Genomic DNA, 27,809 nt, shown 5'->3' with positions numbered 1-27,809 from the left:
ATGTTTTTCAAGTGTGTCTAAGCGTTTGACTGGTAGTGTCATGAGAAACTTTGTTTGTTGTACTTTCCATGATTACTGATCAAAGTAATTGAAACAAACACAAGCTCATTGGTACTTGTAGTTATGTGAAATGCAACTACGTAACACCATCAATAGAGTTAAAATTAATGTCCAAGTTGTTCCCTATTTGAATGTCTTCTGCTTTTTTGAAGAATGTGTGTATCCCATAGAATGGGAAAAAAATTATATGGAAGTCATTTTTCAAAATATATATTTGTGTTCAGCAGAAGAAGGAAATTCATACAGGTTTGGAACAGCTTGAGTTTTTTTGGGGGGTGAACTATCCCTTTATATAATGCATATAGTTCTTTAGATTTACCACTAGATGGTGACAAGAGCATCCACCATAATTTGTACTGCAGCATTCGTATCTGTAGAGCTAAAAATAAAAATAACATGCATATATAGTATATTATAAAATAATTCTTAATGCATTTATATAATAAATCAGTTCTTGTACAAAATTGCTACCACAGTTATGGCTTTAAAAAAGTAAATGCCTTTAAAATTTAACCCAATTTCATGTGTTAAATCATAGTGTATATCAGTGGTTACACAGAAACACTTAACTCGTACAAATATTATTTTTTTAATTGGAAAAAATAATCCCTGACATCATCTGGTAAAAAATATTGCCTGATTTAGATCAAAAGTAATGATTTCAAAATGTTAATATTGGCCAATACCCACTGATATAGCATGCATTAAGAATACTTTATATAATACATTACATATAGAGGCTTCAAAAGTGCTACTAAAACCACTGTTCTACCCTTGTGACCACATTAAAGCAACAAGAAAAAAGGGAGGGAAACAGATAGAATCAGGAAGGATGAGAGAACAGGAAAGAGGAAAATCAAAACCCTGCGAGCTGCTGAATGTGCACCACATGCCTTTAACTGCACAACGCTTAAAAACACAGCCACTGAGATGCACTGCCAACCGAAGAACAACAAAAACAGCTGCTGCCATCTTACAAGGGCATCGTAGAGTCAGACCCGTTTACGTCATGATGATGTCATCGCACTCGCGGTGGTGTCGTGCTGGTGAGTTCTAGAACGGTCGCTGTGAAGTCATCGTAAAGATGAAGCTCCTTTCCAATCGCGTCTACACAGTGTATAAAGAGTAAAAGGCTGAACGTCAACCGAGTTATAAACATTTAACAAATTCTTACTAAGCCTGTCTGCGAGCCAATGCAATTCAGCAACGCGTCCAACTGTAATCCGGAAAGTGCCCAAATAACAAACGACACTAACAGATACACTTAAAAAAACTATTCGTTTTTTTCTTTTCTTAAAAACCTCTCACCAATCGGTCAGTGTGACAGATTTCTAGAAATCTAAATTAGTTCTGTTTTTCAGTCGAAACGGCTTCAGCCAAACATCTGTTTAAAACTCATCATCGTGTTTGATTATAAACGTACTTTGGCACTGGATGCTTTTTGGCCTACAAAAAGGTGAACGTTTGAAGCTTGTCGGCGATGTGTGTCTATGGTAAAAGCAGAACCGAGATTACGAACGCGATATACAGCTGAGCTCATTTTGTAAATAAATAATACTTAAAAATGGTGTAACACTTACAATACGTGCGAGTTCTCCAGTCAGCATGAGCAAATGTCAATGTGTCAGTGGTCTCGTTATGAGGCTGTGCTGGAGTTTAGGTTTACACACAGATTAGGGAATGTTGCATCCGTACGGACCATTGCGTGAAGTAGGAATGTTGACTGCCATGTGTAAAATGTAAAATGTTCTCATATGCTTCACATTTATCACTAAGCACATCATAACATACACACACTCGTTCTCTCGCTCACACACACACACAAACACACACGCATCATCAAGCTTCACGTTATTACAGTATGTGTCTGGATATACAGTGTTTCTGAGAAATATATTCTTTGTTATTATTGGCTATTTATATCAAAATTATTGATTATTACACACCAGTCCTTGGAGTCTGAGAAAGGCTTGAGTCGTTCTGATACAGAAAATGCTGGAATAATGATAGCCCGCAGCAGGCTGATCCGTTGCAGTTTTTACATTATCACACACTGAATCGTGTTCAGTGCTGATCAATATCAAATTCATCGTCCGAATACAAGCAAGTCTTCAGTTCTTCCGGTTTGGCAACTTGACATTTGCTTCTCTCTACAATATTCTGTCGAAAATATTCCATCTGCACTGAATTTGATCAAATTAATAAGGGGGAACATGTGGTAGGACTGAAGGGAGTGCCTCATGGCTCTCTACTGGGTCCTTTGTGGATTCCAAAGTAGTTTAGTCCCACTGACACAGTTTTCCTCCTTACAACTAATTCAGAATCCAAATAAAGCCCTTTTGGCATTTGGATCTATGTCCCCACATATCTGTAAATATTATATGTGCATGTGTATAGTTACAGACCTCTCTGAGCATACACGTTTCAGTCCCAGTGTACATCCCATAGTTTAGCGCATATAGTATATACAGTCCTCTGCTGGACTAAGATCAGTCTTTTTTTCTTCTTGCGTCAGACATTAAAAAATAGCATTAAAAATAGCTGAAAGAACACAGAGGATAAAAAAAGAGAAGTGAAGAAAGTAAAAAGATGCTGGAAGAGGACTGTATGCTGATAAAGTGCATTCATTTTGTCGTTTGTTTGTGTTTTACCCTTGTTACCGGGCGATTGTCGCTAGGGCTGGAGCGTCGTAGGGAAAACAGGGCTGTTTCAGTGGATCGAATCTTTGAGGCCCGGCAGAGATGCTACATTCAACCTCTGACCTTTGACCTCGAGGGTAAGGGAGTCATGAGGGTTCACGGAGAAGGTGGAGGCCGCAGGCTTTTACATTTCATCTCATCCAAGTTCTTCCAGTATTTGTAGTTCTCCGCCAAATGCTCCATCAGACCTGGCAAACTGGCAAATGCTTGAGAGAGAGAGAGAGAGAGAGAGAGAGAGAGAAAGAGAAGAGAGAGAGAGAGAGAGAGAGAGAGAGAGAGAGAGAGAGAGAGAGAGAGAGAGAGAGAGAGAGAGAGAGAGAGAGAGAGAGAGAGAGAGAGAATTAGGTCTGGGCAGTTAACAATAGTTGACAGCCTGATAACTGTAATTAATTTTTTTGAAAAATTAATCCTTCTATATTCAGCTTGCATTAAAATGATTGACAGTAAAGTCATGGTGTTACATATTTAGATTTAAAATAAATGCTGTTCTTTTGAACTTTCTATTCTATATCTTTCTAAGAATCCTGAAAAAATGCAGAACAAATGTTTTTAACATTGATAATAATAAGAAATGTTTCTTAAGCATCAATTCAGCATTTTAGAATGATTTCTGAAGGATCATGTGACACAAGACTGGAGTAATGATGCTGAAAATTCAGCTTTACATCAAAGGAATAAATTACATTTTAAAATGTATTAAAATAGAAAACAGTTGTTTTAAATTGTAATAATATTCCACACCATTACTGTTTTTACTGTATTTTTTATCAAATAAATGCAGCCTCGGTGAGCATAAGAGTCTTTTTTCATTACAGTATGGCAAATGTTGTTCATTCTAATGTTTCTCTTTTTCCTCATGTCACCATCTGTTCCGTTGCATTGGTTTCTGGACTACAGACTGTACATGTTTCTGTTAGCATGAGTGTAAATATGGCAATTTGTATGTTCACACATATGCACGCACTTTCAGATCCTCCTGAAGATGTCCCCCCGCACACACACACACACCTCCTCTATGATAAACTGACCTGATCGTGACCTTGGGAACTAAATCTGCGGAGAGCTCAAGAGATTCTGCTTCACTGCATCCTGACCCCAGACTACGGAAATCAAAGACACACACACAGATGCACATTCTTCCTCTCTCTCTCTCACACACACACACACACACACACACACACACACACACACACACACACACACACACACACACACACACACACACACACACACACACACACACACACACACACACACACACACACACACACACACACACACACACACACACACACACACACACACACACACACACACACACACACGTCCCTCTCCGCGATTTTTAAAGTTTCCGTGACATCATGGCCGCTGCGTGTTGACAGTACGCAGGTTTATTCTCTGGAGTTCAGCTCAGTGGGAAACACTGAACCTAAAGTTTCCAAAGCTCACCACCACAATCATCTCAACCTCTGGGTAACATTATCACAACCTTTCAGCAACCATCTAATAGACCCTCGTGCTTCACTCCTCCGCTCCAACATCTTCTGCTGCTAATGGACCATTTCATCTCTTTTAGGAGAACCAGATGAGTCAAAAGATGCCTGGGAAAGTATTCTCTCACTCTCGGTCTCTCTCTCTTACACTCACATAAGCATACTGTACATAATGCTTACACAATTGTACTAGAATGATAATTTTCTACTCAATATCTGGTGAATTTTCCCCATATTTGAAGAGCCTGGATTTTTTCATAGAGCTGAATGAAATATTTATGTTATATGCACAAAGAAAATATAAACTTAATCAAAAACACTAAACATTGCAGTGATCTTAAGATAAGATCTATTAGATAATTTCTGGCAACATATTTTTAGTCACTCAAAAATGTACAATATTAAAATAAAATAAACCCTGAGTGGGATTTTACCAGTCTTGTGTAAACTATACAGTATGAAGATCGACAATGCTGTTTATTTAAGTCTATGTGCATATAAATAAAAATGACTATATTTTCTTTATTGTGTTCAGAATTCAGTGATTTTTGTTGTTGTTGTTGTTGTTGTTGCTTTTTTACTGTATTTTAGTCGGACAACATTTCTTAATCTTTCAATCTTGGCAACTGTGGCTGTGAGGAAGGTTTATTATAGTTAACTAAAACTAAAACCACAAAAAATAAACATATAATAAACATTAACTGAAATAAAATATAAAATCCTATTAAATCCTATAAAAGCATATTATTTCAGCTAGTTGCCAAGGAAACATTTAGTTTACCTTGATATATTAAAACATCAAGTTTTATTAAAACTAAAACTAAAACTGAAATGAAAATTGATAAAAACGATATAGACATTTAAAAAAAACCCGAATAAAAATGACAAAAACACTATTATAAAATAAAACATTATTTTTGAAAAATAATTCAAAATATTAATAAAAACCATATGTGATATTAAAATAACACTACCATGATGAGGTTGAAATCAAATTTCAAAGCAAAATACATACATATTGAGATAAATATCAAAATACTGTCAAAATGTTGATCTATGTGGCACAATCCTAATTGCGAGAATGGGCAGAAATCACCAATGTATTGCGTATGTGAGTAAGTGTATATTTACCATCCCAGGCATCAAACATGTCCGTGATGAAGTAGTCGATGAATGAGATCTGGGATTTAGGAATGCTGCAGCTATTCCGGTCAAACACTGGCATGACAACCGGCAAACCTTGTCTTTTCTCCTCATCAGTCTAGGGGCAGAGGGAGATTACAAACGATTAGAGAGTGGAGACATGTTATAGTAAAAAACAAAAACACATTGTATTGTAAAAATACTTCAACATAATTTAATATATACTGTATGTATACACACACTACTGTTAAATTTTTTTTTTTTAAATGTTTTAAATAGTTTTTTTTTCTCCAAAATATGCTCACCAAGGCTGCATGTATTTGATCAAAAATACAGTCATTTCTTGAGCAGCAAATCAGCATATCAGAATGATTTCTGAAGGATCATGTGACACTGAAGACTAAGAGTAATACTTAAAATTCAGCTAAAAAAAACATTATTAATTTGAAATAGAAACAAAGCAAACAAAGAAACATAGTGACGACAAACGTCTGAAAGGTGTATAAATATATATATTTTTTTCACCTTCATTTTTCATCAAAATGCAGTAACATCTTAACACTTCTCATGGTCCAATCAAATCCCGATGAATAAAATCAAGTCTTGCCCTACATTATTTGCTACTGAATACTCGAAAGTTACCGTTTCAATTGGAAATACATTGTGTTATGAAAGATAAATGACAACATAAAATTCGAAACACATTGTAAGCATGTGCATGAGGGAACACGGGTGCATATGTGACTGAATGCGTTTACCTGAGCAAAGTACTCCTCTGAAATGCGACCAGCCCATTCGATGCAGTTCTCCAGAGGTCTGCAGGGATTGGCCACATCGGCACATTTAATCAGCATCCGTTTAATCAACAGACGATTCTCAGGAGAGTTGCGAATACTGGCCTGTCCCTCACAATCACTGCCTTCACTCTGTTTGACATGCAGATCAGCAGTGGTTAGATTTCACTTTTACACATGTACAGTATGGAAACAGTAACGTGTGTCTTACATTGGAGCTCGTCTCCTCAATGGCACTCATGGGTTTGTTGATGCTGTTTACGAACTTATTGACGTGTTCAAAGTGTCGAGTCATTTCTGTTGCCAACACCATGTCAATTATGGCTTGCCGTAGGGTCCGAAACTGAGTCCTAAATAGAGGTTGAGGGAGTTTAGTACTGGACCAATATGAGTCATGTGAAATGTGTGATTAAGCAGACGCTGATACCTTTCCATGTTTTTGAAGATGTTGCACTTGCTGTCTCGTACTGTAAGCTGGAATGCGAGAGCGGCGTGGTGACTCTCCAGGACGGCTGTGTCGTTGTACAGAATCGCCAGCTCACTCCCCGCATTGCACAGGAATGAGTTGGTACGGCCCGGGTGATCAACGTCATGGACCGTGGCTGCCAATAGTGCTGCAACTTCATCTAACTGGTCAAGACTGCCCTGCAAACACAGCAGAGACACCGTTGGTGTAGGCAAGTTCTAAAAGTAACCACTTTTTTTTTTTACTGATTAATCATTGTGATATTAACAGCGTCAGTCAATAACTGTGGAAACTTAACTGGCTTAGTCAATTAATAATGCACAATTTCCATTTCAAGTATTTATATACTTAATAGACTAAATAGAATAACTATTAAGATTTTATTAAAATTAAATATTACAAATGAATGGTAAATATTGATATTGAAATTATGATTTAAATTTTTAGCACTTGTTTTTGAATAATCAATGAATATTACTTTTTTGTATGTTATATCAAATATAAAATACTAATATAATATAACGAAATATAATATACTATCATATATTTATATTTATTAAAATAATATAGAAATTTTGATAAAATTCTGATTCAATCCAGTTTACATTTTGATTTTACTTGACAACTGTAACAGTAAATTAAACATTTATTTATAAAGAAATTATTTAAAAAATGTTTTTATTGTATTTTATATTCATTTCATTATTTTAATACTTAATATATTTAATACAACATTTTTTAATTGTAATACGAAAACGAATAATCGATCAATAATTTTTTAAATTATGTTTATATTATTTAGAAAAAATTTGATGATTAGTGATTGAGAAATATGAGTCCATCCCTATTCAACATAATTCAGTCTGGATAATTTTGATTCAATCCAATTTAAATTTACAGAGCTGGTCAGAATTATTTGCCCCCTTGGTAAATATGATCAACGATGGCTGTAAAAAATAAATCTGCATGGCTAATCCTTTTGATATTTTATAAAAAATAAAGATTTTTGGCAGCAAACACTTAAGATGGGTTTGGTGCACACAGGGATAAAAAGTACCCCATGTGTAAAATGAAATACTCTGCTGTATCTTTAATGCTGTGGGCCTAATTTTCTGCCAGAGGTCTTGGACTTCTTGTTCAGATACATGGGATTATGGATTTGATCAAATACCAACAGATACTAAATTAAAACCAACAGATACATTATAGGAGAAGACTCAGAGCTGTTATCTTGGCAAAAGGAGGTTGCAAAACGTAATAAAAGGGTGCCAATAATTGTTCTAAACGTGTTTTGGAGAAAAACATTTATTTCATAATGTGATTTCCCCCCACTTTAAATTCTTTTACTTCACTGAAAGGTTAGATTTTTGCTATTTTTTTTAAATAAAATATCAAAAGGATTAAAAATGCAGATTAATTTTTTTACAGCCATCGTTGATCATATTTTCCAAGGGTGCAAATAATTCTGTATATTTTATTTGCCAACTTTAACAGTATGGCAATTATATGTTATATAGAATTATATATTTATTTATAAAGAAATCATTTTAAAATAATTTAGTACTTTTTATAATTTAACAAAACATTAATTTATTTAGAAATGTACGACAATGTAAAATATACTCTTGAATAATTAATCAAACTCAGGCCTAATGAATGAGTAAACAAAAAAAGCCTCACTAAATCATCAGTTAAGGCACTTCTAGAAGGCTCTCCTTACCTTTGACCAAAGTATAAATTGAGACGTTTCTGTGGTTGAGGGTTCAGGGTTACCTTGACTCGGTCCTTGCGCAGGAAGTAGGCTGTGGCGTGCAGAACGTCTGCGGCGTGTGTAGAGTTGTGGTAGGAGTTGGAGGCGTGGTAATTAGCCTCGATCACCTGCAGCCACGAACGCAATGTGGCCTCTGTGCAGTTCAGGAACTCACACACGCCAAAAGCAGAGAAGATCTTCAGACCCAGGTATGAGAGCGGCCTGCGCGCACACGCACACACACAAACTTTTCCCATCAAAAATAACGTTTTACACCACGAAATGACCAGAATAATGATCTAACGTTATGGTACCTCTTGTGTGTAGCTGCTTCCAGCTCCAGGATATTGAATTCCCAGCAGTCCTCCTCATTGAGCAGCTCTGCGATGGATGGCGGGATGTCGTTTAACGGCACAGGCACGGCCAGCTGACTCTGACTCATATCTGAGGGGGTCAAAGGTTCAAGGTCAAGATGGAATATGGCAGAAATAAACAAAAGCATAATTCTGACAACCAAATTATAATCAATCAAAAATGTACAACAAACACCCTGAGTGGCATTTTACATGTCTTGAGTAAAACAGATATTTAACATGAATTTGTAATACTTAATAGTAATACCTTAACATACAGTAAGAATTCCCTTTAAAATATTTGAGAGTATATTGTGAATAAATATTAAGATATTACGATTAAATAATAAGCATTATAATTAAAATGTAAACACTTTTATGTATAATTTTTTTTATCAATTTCCTAGCCATTTTCTGCATAATCTAATAGTAATTAATAATATTTAAGTTAATACAGGTTACACTCGAAAAAATTGAATAACGTGTAAAAGTTTCAGTAATTCAACTTAAAAGGTGAAACTAATATATTATATAGACTCATTACATGCAAAGTGAGATATTTCAAGCCTTTATTTGTTATAATTTTGATGATTATGGCTTACAGCTATGAATACCTTTTCACAATATTCTAATTTTGAATTTGGTGTTTTCATAAGCTGTAAGCCATAATCATCAAAATTACAACATAAAGGCTTGAAATATCTCACTTTGCATGTAATGAGTCTATATAATATATTAGTTTCACCTTTTAAGTTGAATTACTAAAATATAAGAACTTTTGCACGATATTGTAATTTTTCGAGTTTCACCTGTATTATACCTTATGATGCCATATAATACACAATAGGTATATGATCCTGAATTGTTTGTTATCATTTGAAATGTCTCAGTGCGGCTGGTGGTACAAAAGTCTCATTCCCACAGAAGTAAACCAAAAGCTAATAAATCCTTAAAGAGTTTAGAGATATTTAGCTTACTGTTGTGGGTGTGCTCTAATGCACATTTCCTTCTGTCCTCAGTAAGGAGTAAACTACCCAGGTCTGGAGACTTGAGTAATGCAAATTCCCATTGTTATCTCATGTTTCCATTCAAAAGAGGTTTCTGTCTTGGTCTTAGTATTTAAAGAGATGTTGCAGGAGGCTCAAGGCGAGATTTGTAGTCAGATCAGCCCGTAATGCTGAATGTCCTCAGACACTCAGTATAATGTATTTTTTCTAATGTCAGGTATGCATCTAAAACCACAAATCTACACTCAGGTTAGTAACGGACTAAAATACAGCTTAGGTGGAGCATTGTGGCACGCCGAATGACATTTTAGAGCTCAGACTAACACAATGGCATTAGTCAATGTATACTTAGACTGAAGAGGCTAATAATGGGTTTTCCGTTTAGAGCAACAGAGTGTTGTTAGACCAATCTAAATAGGGTGAGACTCAAGCTCTGATTATTGTAATATTATTCTAACTAAGTGTACGTGGGAAACCACGGCATGATTATATAAAGTTACCAATAGAAGAAGATAAGTTGGTCAGCTTGGCTCTATGGTAATGGTCATGACCTCTGGTTAGATATAATATTGCTTTAATTAAGTGTGTGCAGATCTATGGGGACTAAATAACATATTCTAGAATGAGCAAGTAGAGTACGGCCGTATATAATATTAGTCAATAATGACCAAGACTGACGAGTTTGTGATTATGAGATCGTATACTCGGCCGGCGCGAGACTCGAAGTGTTATAGGAATCTGGATGAACAAGTGTAATTTCAATAAAGAGTTCAATAGAATAATCAAATGCGTAGATATAGTATTATACAAATAACCAATTGGCATTCCAACCTAAATTCGAGGTTGTGATAAAATGGAGTCAGATAAAAGTTTAATTGGAATTAAATTACTTTACCACGCTGAAAAGACCGAACACGCAGTAACCTTCACCAGGTCGTTGGGTTGGGCCTTACAATCCAAGAAGGTAAATAGGGCGAATTTTTAATTAATTCGGTCTTTAATAACATTTTATTCAAAGCTAGTTTACAACATCCAATCTGTATTATAATCATAATTTTCAGGGCTGGAACTTACTTTGTAATGCACTTTTGGAGAAGACGTACTCGTTCCCAGAGAGCCTTCTGAGTCCATCCTGAATTGAAGAAAAATACACATCAATACATCTGACTGAAATAAAAGAGAAAAAGACTTGAGGAAGCCAAAATATCGTTTCCAGCCAACATAATCATAACAACACACTTAAGCACAGCACTACCACGCAACCCATAACTCACTCGCGCTTGCACGCTCTCATGAGAAAAGCCATTTATCAGGCCTGGAGGATATTAAACACACAGAAAACAGATCCAGATTCAAATACACTCATCCAGCACTTAAAACAAACTCTGTCTGAGATGTTGCAGGCGTAGGATAATACAACTGTACATGCATAAATATGACACACACACATCCCGTCTGTAATGATCACAGGCTTCCAGCTGCACTATCTCAACCCGGATATTTTACTGTGTAATTGACCTCTGACCTCTCCCTCAAAAGGTCACCCCCCAAAAAGGTCATTTAAACTCTTGAGATTTGTGCATCGCATCCGCTTGACCTTCATGTAACAGAAAAACGCGACAATTATGAAAGGAAGCGACCTAAAACTGGCTTGCAGTTCTTTTTCATTTTTAGGATTCAGGGCTACACTACCGTTTCAAAGTTTGTTTCAAATGTTTTTAAAAAAGTCTCTTAGGCATTTATTTAATCAAATTTTGATTTCTAAGTGATTAATTTAATTTATGTATAAGTGTTTTCACACATGAGCGTTTGGTGTAGGTAATCAGAAAATAAATGTGTCATTTAAATGGCAGTGTTTAATAAATGAAACACAAGAGCTGTTCGTTTTGAATGATGTGTCTAATGTAGAGAACTGTGTAAAGCATTTTGCAAAAAGTTTGTTTTACAAATGCAAACTGAGTGTGAAGCATATAATAAACCACAGTAAAGGTATTTAAAACTTCCTTTTACCTCCAAGCAAAGAATGCCATAGTAACACGTTGGATCTGTTTTCTGGCTTCTCTCAAGAAGAGGCCATGATTTATAACATGATCAATTAGGGTGACTCCCATTTCATTTGAAAGTCTATACCTTCTGTGTCTCTTCACTCCTCTTTCATCCAGCTATTCTCTTCCTTTCTGTTCAGGTCTTCTTTCAATTTCTCCTCTTAAACTTTTCACTACACCACTTTACCAATCTCTGCTCCCTTTCCATTTCCCTATTCTACTCTTCCTATACCCTCTCGTTTCTTAAAGGGGCCCTATTATGATTTTTCACTTTTTCAACTTTAGTTAGTGTGTAATGTTACTGTTTGAGCATACAAAAGATCTGCGAGGTTACAAAGCTCAAAGTCCACTACAAAAGGAGATATTTTATTTAACAGAATACACTTTTTAAGAACAGCTTATTTGGACTACAATTTTTTCCAGATCTTATGAAGTCATAATGTTCCTCATTTAAATAATCCCGCCCACGGAATAGGCAAAAAAGTTGGCAAGGCCTGGTTGAGCTTATTCTTATTCATATTTTTAATATTTTTTTTATCATATTTGTATAACAATATTTGTTGTTACTTTTGAAAATAGTTATTAGGTAACACTTTATTTTAAAGTGAAGTAGCTGCACGTTACTACATGTACTTACTATAGTAATAACAGTAAATTATGGATAATTACAAGTAACTAACCCTAATCATAACTCTATAGTAATGTAGTTAATTCATATTACTTAATACTTATTTGAGTAAGTACAATGTAATTATGTCACAGTCCAGTTTTTATAGTTAGCTTTTATATCGATAGCTGTGCAAACCATTTAAAAAAAATTACATTTCCTGTGAACTGAAATCATTTCATGTGCGACAAATGGCAGTTTTGTTTGTTGTGTTTGGAATTTTTTTATAAATGTTTGTGATTTTTGTAAAATCAATAAAAAGAGCTGTAAGCGTTTTTTCCTGATATATTAAAATATCGTCAGCTATTATAAAAACTACTGTCAGGACTTACTAAAGACACGCAGTGAAAAATCAGCACTTAAAAGGCGTGAACAGTTATTTTTTGCACCAGCTGACCTTATTGCATATGCATTTGTAGGAGTTTCTCTTTCAGACGCAAAATTTATGGAGGCGAGTATTTAAACGGATCATGCGAGATGAATTACAAAGGTTTGCGCTCGTCAATTCGCTGTTTTTTTGCGCCATTATTTAACGCCCAAAATAAGCACCTAATTTGCGCTGCTCTTGGTAGATTGCGTTGGTCAATATTGAAATGATCCAGCTGCGTCTGTGTCCTTTCGTTTGCGCGTCGTCAGTAGATCACTGTCATTTTAATGGGATTGCGCTCTCACGCTATTTTACCCTGTGTAGTAAATCTGGCCCTAACAATCAAGGAGTTTAAAAATTATAAAGAAAAAAATATTTTTTAAAAGTACATATATTCAATGTCATAATTTCAAGAAAGAAATGTTTAGAAATATTTTAAATTCAAATGCTAATGAAATGTTATATAACTGAGTATAATTAGAAATTTCAATGACCTTTGTCCTGGCCTGATATTACCAAGCTTTCAAGGACTGTGTGAACCCTGCCAACTAACAATCTTCTAACTCGTGTCTGCAGCCAAAAAGTAAACCGTTAAAACTCCTTGGTATTTGTATCCAGCTATATCAGGAAGCTGATAATTTAAGCTTCACTGTTAATCACTGCATCACTGTGCATTGACATGCTGCTCAACTCCCTGCAAACCTCTGTCCATGTGCAGACTCCTTCAGTCTTAACAACTCTTTTCTTCTCTAAAACATTTAAAAAGTGGAATACTTTCAAAGGAGGGAGACATGGGGATGTCAGACAGCGAGACTAATGTGTAAACAAGCGCGGCACTGTCGTCACAGACTGCTGGCTAACTGTGAAACACCCCGTGCCAATGTATCTGTGCCACAAAACTAAGAGCATTCACATCTACTGACTGCCATTGACATACAGTCACACACTCTAAGAACTTTTTCCTGGCAGAGCAAGTCTGAATATCTCCCGTAATGATGATTCTCTGCTAAAAAAATCTGTTTTTAATGTTTATTTGCGTAAAGGAAATCATTATGTGGAATTTCTCGGCTGTTTAATATTGATCTGTACTGTTTGTGATGTTTTTGTACTGTATCTGTTTGAAGAGGATTTTAAGGCTATTTCTGTGTATCATGTGGTTTGAGATGACTTATAGTCTGTGGTGCCATTTAGTTTCAAACAAGAGTCATATGATGGAAACAAGATTGTCTTGCTCTTTTGAAATAAATATAGTAATAAAATAAAATAATAAATAGGGTTAGTAATAAAATATAATAGCTTTAAGAACAAAAGGTGAATGCTTGTAATAGAGTCAGTATGACCCATGAACCTCCACTTACACTCATGAGTCCTCCCACCAGGTCATTGGTGTGGGGGTCGTCTTCTTTTGAGGCCAGTTGGGGTGAGTAGAGTTCGGTGGTCCGCAAAATCTCCAGAACACGATCCAGAGCTTCCGCTACTGTCACGGGACTGCTCTCCTGTGCTGCGTTAATGATATTTATCACCTATAAAGACAACAAAATACAGGCAGACTGAAGACAGAGGGTGAGAGACAACTACAAACCACTAATCAAAGGTTTAGATCCATAAATATCTCTGTAAAGAATTTCCCCTTTTGACACTTCCATTGTCACAAACAAATCCTGAGTCGTGTTCAAGTAATCGTAAATATACCACAGCAGACAGACAAAGGTGTTCAGCGCGTGTCTCAGGGTTTTGTGCCAGCTGAACTGAGTTAGAATTGAAGTGACAGAGAGGATTCAAAGTTAGCATTTACATTTTAATGGATGGATATAAAATGTAAAATTAATTAAAATTCAAACAAATCCATACTACTGCTATTTTTTAGCTAGAAAAATCAAAGTTTGTAAAGACTGAGTATTAGCTTGACAAAGGCTTGTTGGAAAATTTGAAAAGTTTAAAAAGACTTGAAATTATATATAGATGATAGATAGTTGATATGTATATCTATATCTATATATATCTATCTATCTATAGATAGATAGATAGATAGATAGATAGATAGATAGATAGATAGATAGATAGATAGATAGATAGATAGATAGATAGATAGATAGACTTTTCCAGAATTTCTGTGAATGCAATTCAGTAAATTCCTCTTCCTGTTATCCAAAGTCAAATTTAGCAGCTTTTTGATTACTATAGTTTTGGATGTACTACTTCTTGTCAGATGATTCTGTAATAATGCAGCTGGTTATAATGGTCTATAAGGGTCTGAGTGTAGAAGTGGTTGTAGTTATCTTTAGTGATGATGGGGGGTTATAAAGGTTTATGGGCTTTTTGTATTCAGGTGTGTATAATAATTACCTTAGTGATCGGAGCCTCAATAGTCATGGAGTGGATTCGGGCCATTGAGGAATATCTGCGATTCTGTAGACTGGGAGCTGAAAGAGAGAAGGAGAGAGAGAGAAGAAAAGAGCTCTTTAAATAGATCGCCTGCGTCAGAGTGCAGAGACTGTGGGTGTGCTGATGTCATCAAACTACGTCACAAAAAGCCCCTCTTAGCCAGAGCTCACACACACACACACACACACACACACACACACACACACACACACACACACACACACACACACACACACACACACACACACACAATCTCACGTTTTCTCTGGCTTATTTACCCATTTCTCTACGTAATTACTTATAAACCGTTAAAGGGATTTGCTTTCCCTTATATATGGTATATTCTGATGAAACGCATCCTCTCTTTCTCTTACCGTCGCTGCTGTGAGAGCTGATAGATCTGACGTCCACAGACTCTTTCCTCCGGTCCTTGTGACGTAAGGAATTGCACTCTGAATAAATACAAAAGAGGAATGAGTGCGCACGTACATAAAGAAATAACTACATTAATCATCTCTTACACAGCCAACCAGCATCACCATTTTTTTACGTTCATCATCATCATCATCATTACTATGATTAACATCATCACAAGCACAGCAGTGATTTAATGAAGCAACTGACACACTTTGCTTTCTCAGAATAATAAAAAAGACTAGATGCTCAAATTTGTTGAATGAAAAAGCTGCTGATATAACGCATGTTGGGTGGCTGCCAGGACAAGGTTACGCAGTTGCTAAGGTCTATTAGGTGGTTGTAAAGATGTTGAGTGGTTTTATAGCATTGCTATACAGTTGATAAGGTCTTCTAGAAGGCTGCAGGGTGTCACCAAGTGGTTGCTATGGTGATCTGGGTGGTTGCTAGGTAATTGCTTACTCTGATATTTTGGTATGTTGGAATCTGCAAAACAAAATTTTTAAGTCTGATTGCTTAGAAAAGTGATAACACACCTTTCCTCAAAAAGTTGCAAAGATTTGAGGTATAATTCATATTCAAGCAATAATAACGGTGTGGGACACACCACAATTAAATATTAAAGGGTTAGTGGTTGCTCAAACCATTGCTATATTATAATAATAATGATTAATGATTAATAATAATAATTATGAATGCATTACAGCCTTATAAGACTTTTTTTGAAAAATAAATTAAATAAAAATTATTAATACAATTAAATGTATAAATTAAATATAAAAATGTATATATATACACAGAGAGAGAGAGAGATTTATATACATACTTTTTTTTACATTTAATGTATATAGTTAATTTTAATTTAACTTTTAATTAAATTATTTAAATGAACCCATTTGTATAAGGACCACTCTTTAAGAAACTAGGAACACTAATTTCTCTTTTTATTGTATAAACAATAATAACAGTGATTCTTGCCCTAGAAAACAGCACAAATGATGTGAAATGGTGACCACTGTTACTTTTATTGTGTCATGTAACATATGCACATGCATGCAAATACATTGGCAGGCAAATTATTATGGCTAATTTTACCAGTCTGACAGTCCCAGGGTGCACTGCAGCCATCTGTCTATTCTGCACCATGACCTATCTCTCTATCTTTTCTCTCTACTTCTCAATGCAGCATTGATCTGTGCATTTTCAATCATGCTTTTGTTTGCTTCACAGCATGTCATACAAACCAAATCAATAAAGACCTGTTATGGGTTCCAGTGTGCTAATTAACCAATCGTGCATGAGGGATTCAAACACAAACAGTAAACAAAGAAACAAACAGATAAAGTGAGACGGTCTGGTATTGTACCTGATTGTGAGTTTTCAACACAGCTTTTGTCTTCTTTGCTCAACTTATGAACCTGCAAAAACACACACACACACACACACACACACACACACACGCGGTGGTGAGAACGTGATCCGACCTCGAACAGACCCAACTGCCAAAGAACTGCACATTTATGGACTAAACCAGCTTCCGTAGTCAGCTGCGCTGTGCATTATGGGATGAGGACAAATGTTTGTTAACAGTTTGCACTTTTAGCATGGCAGCTCACAGATAAACTTGAGTTGTGAGGAGGTGCGGAGCCTCATAGAAATTTGGTCTGATGACCATATTTTCCCGCACGTTAATTCTGACCAATCGAAGGGCAGTTATGGAAATACGTTCAAGACACATCTGGCTAACGAGTGATGTGGATGTTGTCACGTGACTGCATTTTGGTTCGTTTAATCAACTGATTCGGACCAGAGCAAACAGTGTGGTGTGAAAAGGAACCAAACGCCTGAAAATGCTACAAAGTATAATATTTCGCCCTTGGTCCGGCCCAAAGCAGCCGAACTACAGATGTGAAAGCACCTTAGTAGCCCCCATACCAATACCAGTCTTGATACTAATTTCAATACTATCGCAAAAATAGAAATGCTATTGAAGAAAGTCTTTTATATAAAAAGTGAAATATTAACATAAATATGAATACATTAAATATTATCAAATATAATATTAAATTAAATATATATTTTTTTACGTTTGATTAAATATAAATACCATTAAAAAGTTTTAAGTCAGTAAGATTTTTTTTATTAACACTTTTATTTAGCAAAGATGCCTTAAATTGACTAAAAGTGACAGTAACGACATTTATACTGTTACAAATTAATTCTATTCATCAAATAATCCTGAAAAAAAGTTTGTCCCAGTTTCCACAAAAATATGAAGCAGCACAACTCTTTCCAACATTGATAATAAGAATAAGAAATGTTTTTCGAGCATCAAATCAGCATATTAGAATGATTTCTGAAGGATCATGTGACACTGAAGACTGGAGTAATGATGCTGACAATTCAGCTGTCATTGCAATAATAAATTATTTTAACTTACATTAAATACAAAGCAGTTATTTTAAATTGTAATAATATTTCACAATATAACTTTTTTACTGTATTTTAGCCTTGGTGAGCATAAGAGACTTCTTTCAAAAACATTATAAATCTGACTCTTTTGAATGGTAGTGTAAATATGAATAAAAATACTAATAAATACTTTCACAATAAAAATCACAGCAATTCATGTTTAATCACTCATTGTGACTGAAAACCAAGCATCTAACAAAATGTCTTGTTGCCCGTCGTTTGTTGTGGCTAGTTAGGATAGAGACTCAGATAAACATTGAACAGAGGATTTATCACAATGTCTGGTTTGTGGCTGATCAGAACTTGGGTTAAGCATTTGTTGAGTTCACCTAGGTGGAAATCCTACCCGCTGCAATCCATTTAATCCTTTTAACATGATCAAGTTTTGAATGAAAGAAACAGGATTTTCAGTCTTAGGTTAGAGATTAGAGAGCACTGCCAAAAATGAATCTATGCAGTGTGATGGTTGCGCTTTAGTAAAAGTTACATGCTATTGGCAGAAATAGAATATGGCTATATTGCATATACTTTCACACTCATATATGTGCACAAACACACACACTCAAAAATAGATGCCATCTAGGTAAGAGGATTAAAGAGCCTAGTTACATCGTCCTGAAGGATGAGGTCACAAAATCTGATTAACCGAGACCACAGGTTTCATGACAAACACCACAGGAGAAGATTTACTACATGCCCTCTGATAATTACTATATTACTTTCATTCAGAGGAACTTCGTAATGCGCATTTAATTTCATTCATTTCTTAATATCTGTCATGTTTTCCAGTTAAAATATCTAAGAAAAATATCTGAGAAAACGTGCCGATATTAAAACTTGTTTTCAGAGAATACCATTAAAAAATGTGGTCAATAAGATATATTTTTTAAATATGCTCACCGAAGACTCATTTATTTGATTAAAAATACAGTAATAGTGTGAAATATTATTACAATTTAAAATAACTGTTTTCTATTTAAATATATTTAAAAATGTAATATATTCCTGTGATGTAAAGTAGAATTTTTCAACTTTACAGTCTTAAGTGTCACATGATCTTTCAGAAATCACTCTAATATGATGATTTGCTGTTCAAAAAACATTTCTTCTTATTATTAATGTTGAAAACAGTTGCGCTGCTTAATATTTTCATGGAAACTGATAATGTTTTTTCAGGATTCTTTGATGAATGGAAAGTTGAAAAGAACAGAACAAACATTTATTTGACAGAAATCTATTGTGACATTTGATCAATTTAACGTATCCTTGATGAATAAAAGTATTAATTTCCTTTAAAAATGCACTGACCCTAAACTGTTTGAACGGTAGTGTAGATATTGTTTTTCCTTGTTTAAATATAATTTTCAATTTAATGGACCGTATATACATGTATTGTCTGTATTATAATATATTGTGTATACAGTTTGCTGTATTAAAAATAAAGTTGTCCTCCTAAGAGGGGGGGTGGTGGTGGGCCAAAAAAAAATAAAATAAAATATATATAATTTTCAAAAAAATTGTGTGGGGTTTATGCTTACTATAAAAAAAGAAAGAAAAATAAATAAATTCAAATGATATTCTCTGAAAACAAGCCATATTAGTTTTGCTTTTTAAATCAATGTATCTTGTGTTAAGGAAGTTCAGATGTTTTTGTTGAATAACAAAAACACTTGCTAAATGCCTCATGAAAGCTACTTAGCAAAAGCTTCCGCTGACCCAGTTGGATGGCAATAAAGATTTGGTTCTAGTCTAGTCTACTATCCACTGCATTTTGACAGAAACTAGGGTTAGTTACCATGGTAGATTTTTGTAAGGCTTGTAACAGACACAGACGCGAGTGAGTGTGTGAATGGTAATACTAACACCAGTGAGTAAAGCTACAGCTATTTCACACACGCGTCAGTGTGTCTGTTTCTCACGGGCCTTTCTGATCAGCAGCTCCACCTAATGCTAGAACTAACAGCAGGGTTTAGACTTGAGCCTGTGGAGGGTTATTAATAACCCTGACGCCCGTCTGGCTCTCTGACACTGGTCTGTCAGGATGGATGGTTTAGCGTAGCTAACATTTCTGCCCACTGCCGTTTCCATGAGCCTTGCACACTTAAAGTTTTGATGCTAATTTGGGAGCTCAATTTATAGCTTGGTCAATATTTATTGAATAGCCTACTCACTGATTAATAGGAATCTTAAAGAAAATAGCACATGGGAAAGTAGATAAGTAATGTACCTGTCTGTGGTTGTCACTGTAAGGCCTCTTGATGGACACAAAATGGCGAATTTTTCTAGAAGATAAGGAAACAAGTGACTTATTTATTTGAACTGATTTGTGCATACCTTTATTGCTGCCATCTACCATTTATTTAGAACATAAAAATAATATATAATTTATAATATTACATATTTAATTTATAAAAACAAAATATCTAAATAATTTAATTAATAAAAAAAAAAATTTGATTATATATTATATATATTTTTTTTGTACTATCATTCTTTTTTTAAATACAATTATTTTTTATATTCATTTATTACCAAATATTAATTTTCAATTAAATGACAAAATATAACATTTAATTTAAATTAAATATTATAAATTATAATTAATTAAAATTTGTATATAACTTTTTTATGATCATGTGACTTACCCTCCCTGGCCAATCACAGGAGTGATTCTGACATATTGCTGAATACTGTCCCCTGACTTCCTCCTTGAGAAATAGATCCCCTGCCATTCCTAAGCAAGCAAATACAAACATACATTAAAAAAAAATCAGCTAATAATTGAATACATGATAAGTATTGTAAGGGTTATAAAATGTTGCACATTGCTAAAGTCAAATATGATCTAATATTATGACCCCCATAAACCAATGTGCTTTGGCCGGCTGACCTTTCCTTTCTTGATGCAGGTGTTGATGGTGTCCAGCAGGTCAGCGCTGTTCTTGTCACTCTTAGGTAGTTCAGTCAACTCTTTACCAATCACCTCACCTTTGTGATAGCCCATCATCTTTTCAAACGCTGGATTTACATACTAAAAATACACAGAAGATTGTTACAACCTTACACTAAATCATTTTGGATTTACAAAACATCAAAATCAAATACATGAAAATCTTGCTGTCAAAAATGACTTGGGTTCACTTTAGTTTGAGGCCATTCACTGTTCTCTAACTCTACTGGATTTGCTCCAGAGGGCGGTCCTTGTAAGGATGTTGATTTGAACAAAAAGAGCCTGCTAAAATGTGACCAAAGCCCTGTGGGATGATCTGTTTGGATACCAAAACTCACTTGAATGACATGATCTTCACTGCTGATCTCCACGGCTTCCTGACACTGTTCTAACGCGGTAAACACAGAGTTACAAGCCCTGCAACAACAGAAACACAAACAAATATTATATATGTTTTAAACCAGCTTCTTTAGTTCTGGAATTGAAGCTCATGCTTGAGACATACCTCAGTTTGAACTGAGCCCGAACCTCTCCATGTTCTAACTGGATTAACTCATTATAGCAGGCCGAAACACTGCTGTTCTCCAGGTACCTCTGAAATAGAGACGGGCATGTAGCTCATGGTCTCATACAGCACCATCATACAGTATGCATGCTGTCCTATTTTCTACTGCCTGCTAAAGTTGAGTCAAGATTTTCCGTCTGGGATCAGTAAACAAACTTATCTGCTCTGGGTATTTATATTGAGGAACATCTGGGAAGTCTATGGGACACTGAACTGAGATGAATGTTGAAATGCATTGCTACTTATGAGTGTAATAGAATTACTTAAAGTTCACCCAATAATAAAAATTCTTTCATTAATTATTACTCACCCTCATGACGTTCCAAACCGCAAGACTTCCGTTCATCTTCAGAACACAAATGAAGATCTTTTTGATTTAATCTGAGATTTCTGTCCCTCTATTGACAGCTGCGTAAGTACCACTTTGATGCATCAAAAAGTTCATAAAGAGATCGTAAAAAAAAACGAATCCATATGAATTTAGCGGTTTAGTCCACATTTTCTGAAGAGACTTGATCGCTTTATACAATGAACAGATTGAATTTAGGCTTTTATTTACATATAAAAATTGATCGGTGAACATAAACAGAAGCTCAATCGAATCTGCTTGACGCACAAGAACAAATCTCTTGCAGAAGCTCAAAGGTATTGCGTAACGCGAGAATGAACCTCATTGGTTCTTGCTGAAGCTCTAACGTGCGGCGTAACGCGAGACTGAACCTCATTGGTTCTTGCTGAAGCTCAAACGTGCTGCGTAACGCGAGACTGAACCTCATTGGTTCTTGCTGAAGCTCAAACGTGCTGCATAACACGAGAATGAACCTCATTGGTTCTTGCAGAAGCTCAAACGTGCGGCGTAACACGAGAATGAACCTCATTGGTTCTTGCAGAAGCTCAAACGTGCTGTGTAACACGAGAATGAACCTCATTGGTTCTTGCAGAAGCTCAAACGTGCTGTGTAACACGAGAATGAACCTCATTGGTTCTTGCTGAAGCTCAAACGTGCTGCGTAACGCGAGATGAACCTCATTGGTTCTTGCTGAAGCTCAAACGTGATGCGTAACACGAGAATGAACCTCATTGGTTCTTGCTGAAGCTCAAACGTGCTGCGTAACGCGAGATGAACCTCATTGGTTCTTGCAGAAGCTCAAACGTGCGGCGTAAAGCGAGAATGAACCTCATTGGTTCTTGCAGAAGCTCAAACGTGCGGCGTAACGCGAGAATGAACCTCATTGGTTCTTGCAGAAGCTCAAACGTGCGGCGTAACGCGAGAATGAACCTCATTGGTTCTTGCAGAAGCTCAAACGTGCGGCGTAACGCGAGAATGAACCTCATTGGTTCTTGCAGAAGCTCAAACGTGCGCCGTAACGCGAGAATTAACCTCATTGGTTCTTGCAGAAGCTCAAACGTGCGCCGTAACACGAGAATTAACCTCATTGGTTCTTGCACGTCAAACAACATGCTTGAGCTTCCGTTTACCACACCTGATGTGTGTGTTGATTAATGTTTATATGTGAATAAAAGCCTAAATTAAATCTGTTCATCAAATAAAGTGATTGTGTCTCTTCAGAAAATTTGGACTAAACCGCTTAATTCATATGGATTAGTGCAATCTCTTTATGAACTTTATGAAGCATCAAAGTGGTAGTTGCATATCTGTCAAATGTAGGGACAGAAATCTCTCAGATTCCATCAGAAAGATCTTCATTTGTGTTCCAAAGATGAACGAAAGTCTTACGGGTTTGGAACGACATGATGGGGAGTAATTAATGACAGAATTAATTTTTTTTGTTGAACTATCCCTTTAATAACTTTGTCTGAGCTTTCACAGTTCAAATCATTTATTTTTATATTTTTTTATAAAAAAAATATAAAAAAAATGTGATAATCAACAGTAAAAATGCTGCTGATAAAATGTAACTGATATTAAACTCATGAGTCCTTTTAAGACTGTTTTGTACATATAAGCCTTAACAGGACATGAATGTTCAGCCCCGCCCCCTGTTTGTCCCGCCCATGTAGAAGAGATATACTTCTATATGCCCCGACATACTTCAACCGAAACCGAAGAACAAACTGGTGTGACATAATTTCGAACAAAATTAAGTTAGTTTCGAGATCGAACTAACATTTGTCCATGGCGATTATGTAATTGGTAGATGTGCTCTGAGGCTCCGCCTTCTTTAGAGTAAAATACTCACTCTGGAGAAGCCAGCAGAGAGAAGAGGAAGGACAGATGGTTCCTCCTGATCTGAGGGACTGCGTGAGAGAGAGAAAGATCAGTAGGAGGAACATGATAGACATCTGTAACACATGGATAATAGATCCAATAGTGTTCTGAGGTAAACCTTACATTTGTGGCATCACTGCCAAAATAACAGTGTGTTCAGAAGGTTTAGCCGCTCGGATCATCCTGTTTAAAAACACACACGATAATACAATAATTTTTATATTTTCTGATTCCATCATGACTAATACAACAGTGAAATCAAGCATCTTGCACACAGTTCTCTTGCACACACACAACTCCAAAAGACTCCCTCACACACTCAGACGTCCACTGAGAAAAAAAGTGATTTGGCAACAACTAGATTTGGTAGAGAGTTGCCAGCTTTGAATGTGTGAGTGTGTGTGTGTGTGTGTGTGCAGATGCATTTAAACCTCTGTGCAGGAATACACACCCGCCACCAATCAAATTCAGACACTCTGCTGGGCAACCTGTAACTGGTCTTAAAGAGTTCTTAAAGATTCACAAATAATTGAATCTAATAAACCGATTTTTTTTTTGTGAAGCAAAAGCATGTCGTTGCAGCCCAATTTTCTCACACACAACCGTTAAAAAATCTGGGGTCTGTAAGATTTGTAAAAGTTTTTGTAAGTTTCTTTAAGCTTATAAAGGCAGCATTTATTTGATCAAAAATACAGTAAAAACAGTAAAATTGTGAAATATTATTACAATTTAAAAGAGCTATTTATTATTTAAATATATTAAAAAAAATCCATTTATTCTTGTGATGGAAAAGCAGAATTTTCAGGATCATTACTCCAGTCTTCAGTGTCACATGATCTTTCAGAAATCACTCTAATATGCTGATTTGAAATGATTTATATGCTGATTTTTTCCTCAATGTTGTTTATTATTATTATCAATAATTATTAAAAATGATTATCAACAGTTGTGCTGCTTTATATTTTTTTGTGGAAACCATAATAAATTATTAGATGAATAGAAAGTTCAAAATAACAGCATTTGAAAACAATATTTTATAACATTGTAAATGTCTTTACTGTAACTTTTGATCAATTTAATGCATTCTTGCTGAATAAAAGTATTAATTTCTTAGAAAAAAATAATCATATTGACCCCAAACTTTTGAACAGTAGTGTAAGCAAAATGTACATTATAACCGAAATATACATAAATTAATAAAAATGTCTCTGAGCAGAAATGTCTATGTAAACGTGTAAAAGAGATGAACAAAACTGAGCGTGAGAGAGATGATGGATGGTTTGTTGGACCCACCTGCAGACGGCATCAGCCTCAAAGTACCGTGAGTGCCGCCCATCAATGATGACGATCTCGTGGTGTTTATCCAAGAAACACTCCACCGCAGACTCAGGTGTCCGTGCGATGTTACACCTGAACCCCGCACGCTCACACGCCCACCAGAAAGCATCGCTCTGACTGTCCTCTTTAGCGAAGACCAGTAACACCTGAGCGAGAGAGACGGAGAGAAAGAGAGAGAGAGAGGTGCTGTTGTTGGTTGCATGTGAAAGGTCAACAGTCTTTCATCCTGTTGAGCGTTGTGTAACCATGGAGCTGCGATGTGAAATTCCACATGGCCCAGGTCGTTCAGGACGCCTCTGTCGCCGCTACCTCACTCTGGAGGCCCGGCGTGCAGCGTCGCATGTGCACCTACAGGGGGCGAAGTGACCTCACCCACACACACACTATTGCCGCGTCCCAATTCACCTACTTATGCTATGCCCTACAAGTATATACTCTTTTTGTGAAGAAAAAGTGTGTAGTAGAAGAATAGGCAAGCTTTGGGACATACTACCATGTCAAAAAATTGCATTCTCTCACATTGTTTACATGCTTTCTGTCACCATAAATTGGTCTGTCAATCATCCTGTCACAGTTAAAGGGATAATTTTGTCATTATTTACTCATCCTTATGTTGTTTCAAACCTGTATGAGTTTCTTTGTTCTGCTGAACACAAAATAAGATATTTTGAAGAATGCTGGTAATCAAACAGTTGACAGTAGCCATTGACATCCATAGTATTTTTTGTTTCCTACTATGGAAGTCAATGGTTATAGTAAACTGTTTGATTACCAGCATTCTTCAAAATATCTTCTTTTGTGTTCAGCAGAACAAAAAACTCATACAGGTTTGGATTTCTCATACAGGTTTTCATTTTTGGGTGAACTATCCCATTCTATTACATTCGGTTCGGTTATTTACGACAGTGACAACCACATTCTATATCCAAACTCACACCCATACATTTTCAGGACTCTCAACTACATTCTGGTAAAACCCGCGCTGTGTGAACAGAACCGGACTGGACAACTAGCTGTCTGTCACGTGACCACGTGTCTACCGTGTGTTGTGGGTTGTCCTGTGTGACTTCGCTTTCGGTAACTTACAGCGATGGTATGAGCTATGTGTCATCTGAAGGTTTTAGATCCAGTCACTGTTCTCCATCAGAGCTCTGCTTTGGCATCAGTTTTGTGGGCTACGTACCGCACGACTGAAATGCTCAGCTCTCAATCCACATATTACATATATAAGCTGCTGTCGTTTAATGAAGATTTGACGAATGAACTGGCGGCTCGATTACACTATAGGCCTTTATCATAGTCATCGTGTCGTCACATTCTGCTCCGATTAGCATTATTGTCAATAGAAGGATGCCAGTTTTGAGAAGAAAATTAAACTAATTTAGTTGAACTTAACAATAAACTTTATCTGAGAGATGCGATTGTCAGCGCTGCCGGTGTTGCTAGACATGAGATTAACGCAGCTCAAGTTACTGACAGAGGTATACTGGACTGATTTAATGACTGATCTTGTTTAATTTTGCATTATATCCCCACCACCCATTATTATCTACAGTATAATGCTATCCAAACATTGCACTCAAACAGAGGATATGACTCGTTAACGATGATCAAAACAGTTTTTTTTTTAAATAATCATCTATATGCTGGAAATATTCCTTTATTTAAACAACTTCAATTTGATCTAATTATTGATAATTGCATCGTAGTGCATGAAAAAATGTGAACATTATTGTTTAACACATCAAGTTCCCCCCAAACCTTTTAATTGAATCCCCCCAAAACTTCTATAATAACTTCTTGCAGTTCTGCAATAAAATAAGGTGATCAGACTGAAGTATTGCGCATACACGTACAGTATGGCTTGCGCGCTCCCCTTTAAATCACGGAATATGCAATCGGAATATTATGACACCTTTTTTCTTTGTTTCACAATACTCAATTAATGAACGGAGGCTGGTGTCTTTAGAAGAAGTATCTGTGCTGAATTTGAAATAAATAAATCACAACAATCCGGTGCTATGTGCTATTTTTTACGCTTGTAATTGAAGCTTCCGCTTTTCGTACGTGGAAGTGTGATAAAGCCCTATTGCCATGCCAAAAGTGATAAGACTTTACAGTTTTATGGATGTCGCCATCTTTTATGTTCCTTTGGTCACTGTAGCTATGAATACGGGCTTGACTCCTCTTGCACGTTCATACAGACAACATTCGAGATGCTAATTTAAGTTGCTGTCTGAACGGGACATTTTGAGACTCACACCTGTAAGTAAATGCAGTTGTAAATCCCCAAAACCACAGTGTGAAGGTAGGCATATACACACTCCACCTTTTATTTAAATTGACACTACTCAAATAATTGTATTAGACAGAAAATTGATCCAGTCATGGGTCTTGGATGAGAAGAGTTTGCTTTGCAATGTATATAACTCAAACATCTTTCAGTGCATCTCTACTTAACCGTCGGTCTCACTAACACCACGTTTGCCATATGCTCTTTTCTAATGCCGGGGACACACTTAACAACTAGATGAAACATTCTAAGACTGAACTGAACACACTTACAGACTGTTTCCAATGACTGGAGCAGATTTTAAACACAGACTCTGCG

The 27,809-nt window shown here is 35.9% G+C and overlaps 1 protein-coding gene across 3 annotated transcripts in view; it reads right to left on the bottom strand.

The window, feature by feature from the left end:
- pde8b (phosphodiesterase 8B) overlaps positions 1–27,809 on the bottom strand; it is a 50,087-nt gene continuing 22,278 nt past the window's right edge. The window contains exons 3-23 of one of the 3 annotated variants that reach the window (XM_079586307.1): positions 25,154–25,344; positions 23,984–24,043; positions 23,832–23,889; positions 21,571–21,659; positions 21,404–21,482; positions 21,006–21,146; positions 20,761–20,849; positions 20,343–20,397; positions 17,010–17,061; positions 15,604–15,681; positions 15,191–15,267; positions 14,203–14,367; positions 10,840–10,897; positions 8,720–8,849; positions 8,429–8,627; positions 6,617–6,834; positions 6,401–6,539; positions 6,154–6,321; positions 5,384–5,513; positions 3,788–3,859; positions 2,829–2,965 (exon numbers count right to left, since the gene is read on the bottom strand). In XM_079586307.1, the coding sequence (XP_079442433.1) occupies positions 3,807–3,859; positions 5,384–5,513; positions 6,154–6,321; positions 6,401–6,539; positions 6,617–6,834; positions 8,429–8,627; positions 8,720–8,849; positions 10,840–10,897; positions 14,203–14,367; positions 15,191–15,267; positions 15,604–15,681; positions 17,010–17,061; positions 20,343–20,397; positions 20,761–20,849; positions 21,006–21,146; positions 21,404–21,482; positions 21,571–21,659; positions 23,832–23,889; positions 23,984–24,043; positions 25,154–25,344 (2,229 nt within the window). In that variant the 3' untranslated portion in view covers positions 2,829–2,965; positions 3,788–3,806. Of the gene's footprint in view, positions 2,966–3,787; positions 3,860–5,383; positions 5,514–6,153; positions 6,322–6,400; positions 6,540–6,616; positions 6,835–8,428; positions 8,628–8,719; positions 8,850–10,839; positions 10,898–14,202; positions 14,368–15,190; positions 15,268–15,603; positions 15,682–17,009; positions 17,062–20,342; positions 20,398–20,760; positions 20,850–21,005; positions 21,147–21,403; positions 21,483–21,570; positions 21,660–23,831; positions 23,890–23,983; positions 24,044–25,153; positions 25,345–27,809 lie in introns of all 3 variants that reach the window. The other 2 variants (XM_079586308.1, XM_079586306.1) reach the window with 2 other exon arrangements.

The sequence above is a fragment of the Phoxinus phoxinus genome, assembly GCF_949152265.1.
Source record: "Phoxinus phoxinus genome assembly, chromosome: 17".
NCBI lineage: Eukaryota > Metazoa > Chordata > Actinopteri > Cypriniformes > Leuciscidae > Phoxinus > Phoxinus phoxinus.
This window is presented reverse-complemented; position numbering and strand designations above follow the sequence as displayed.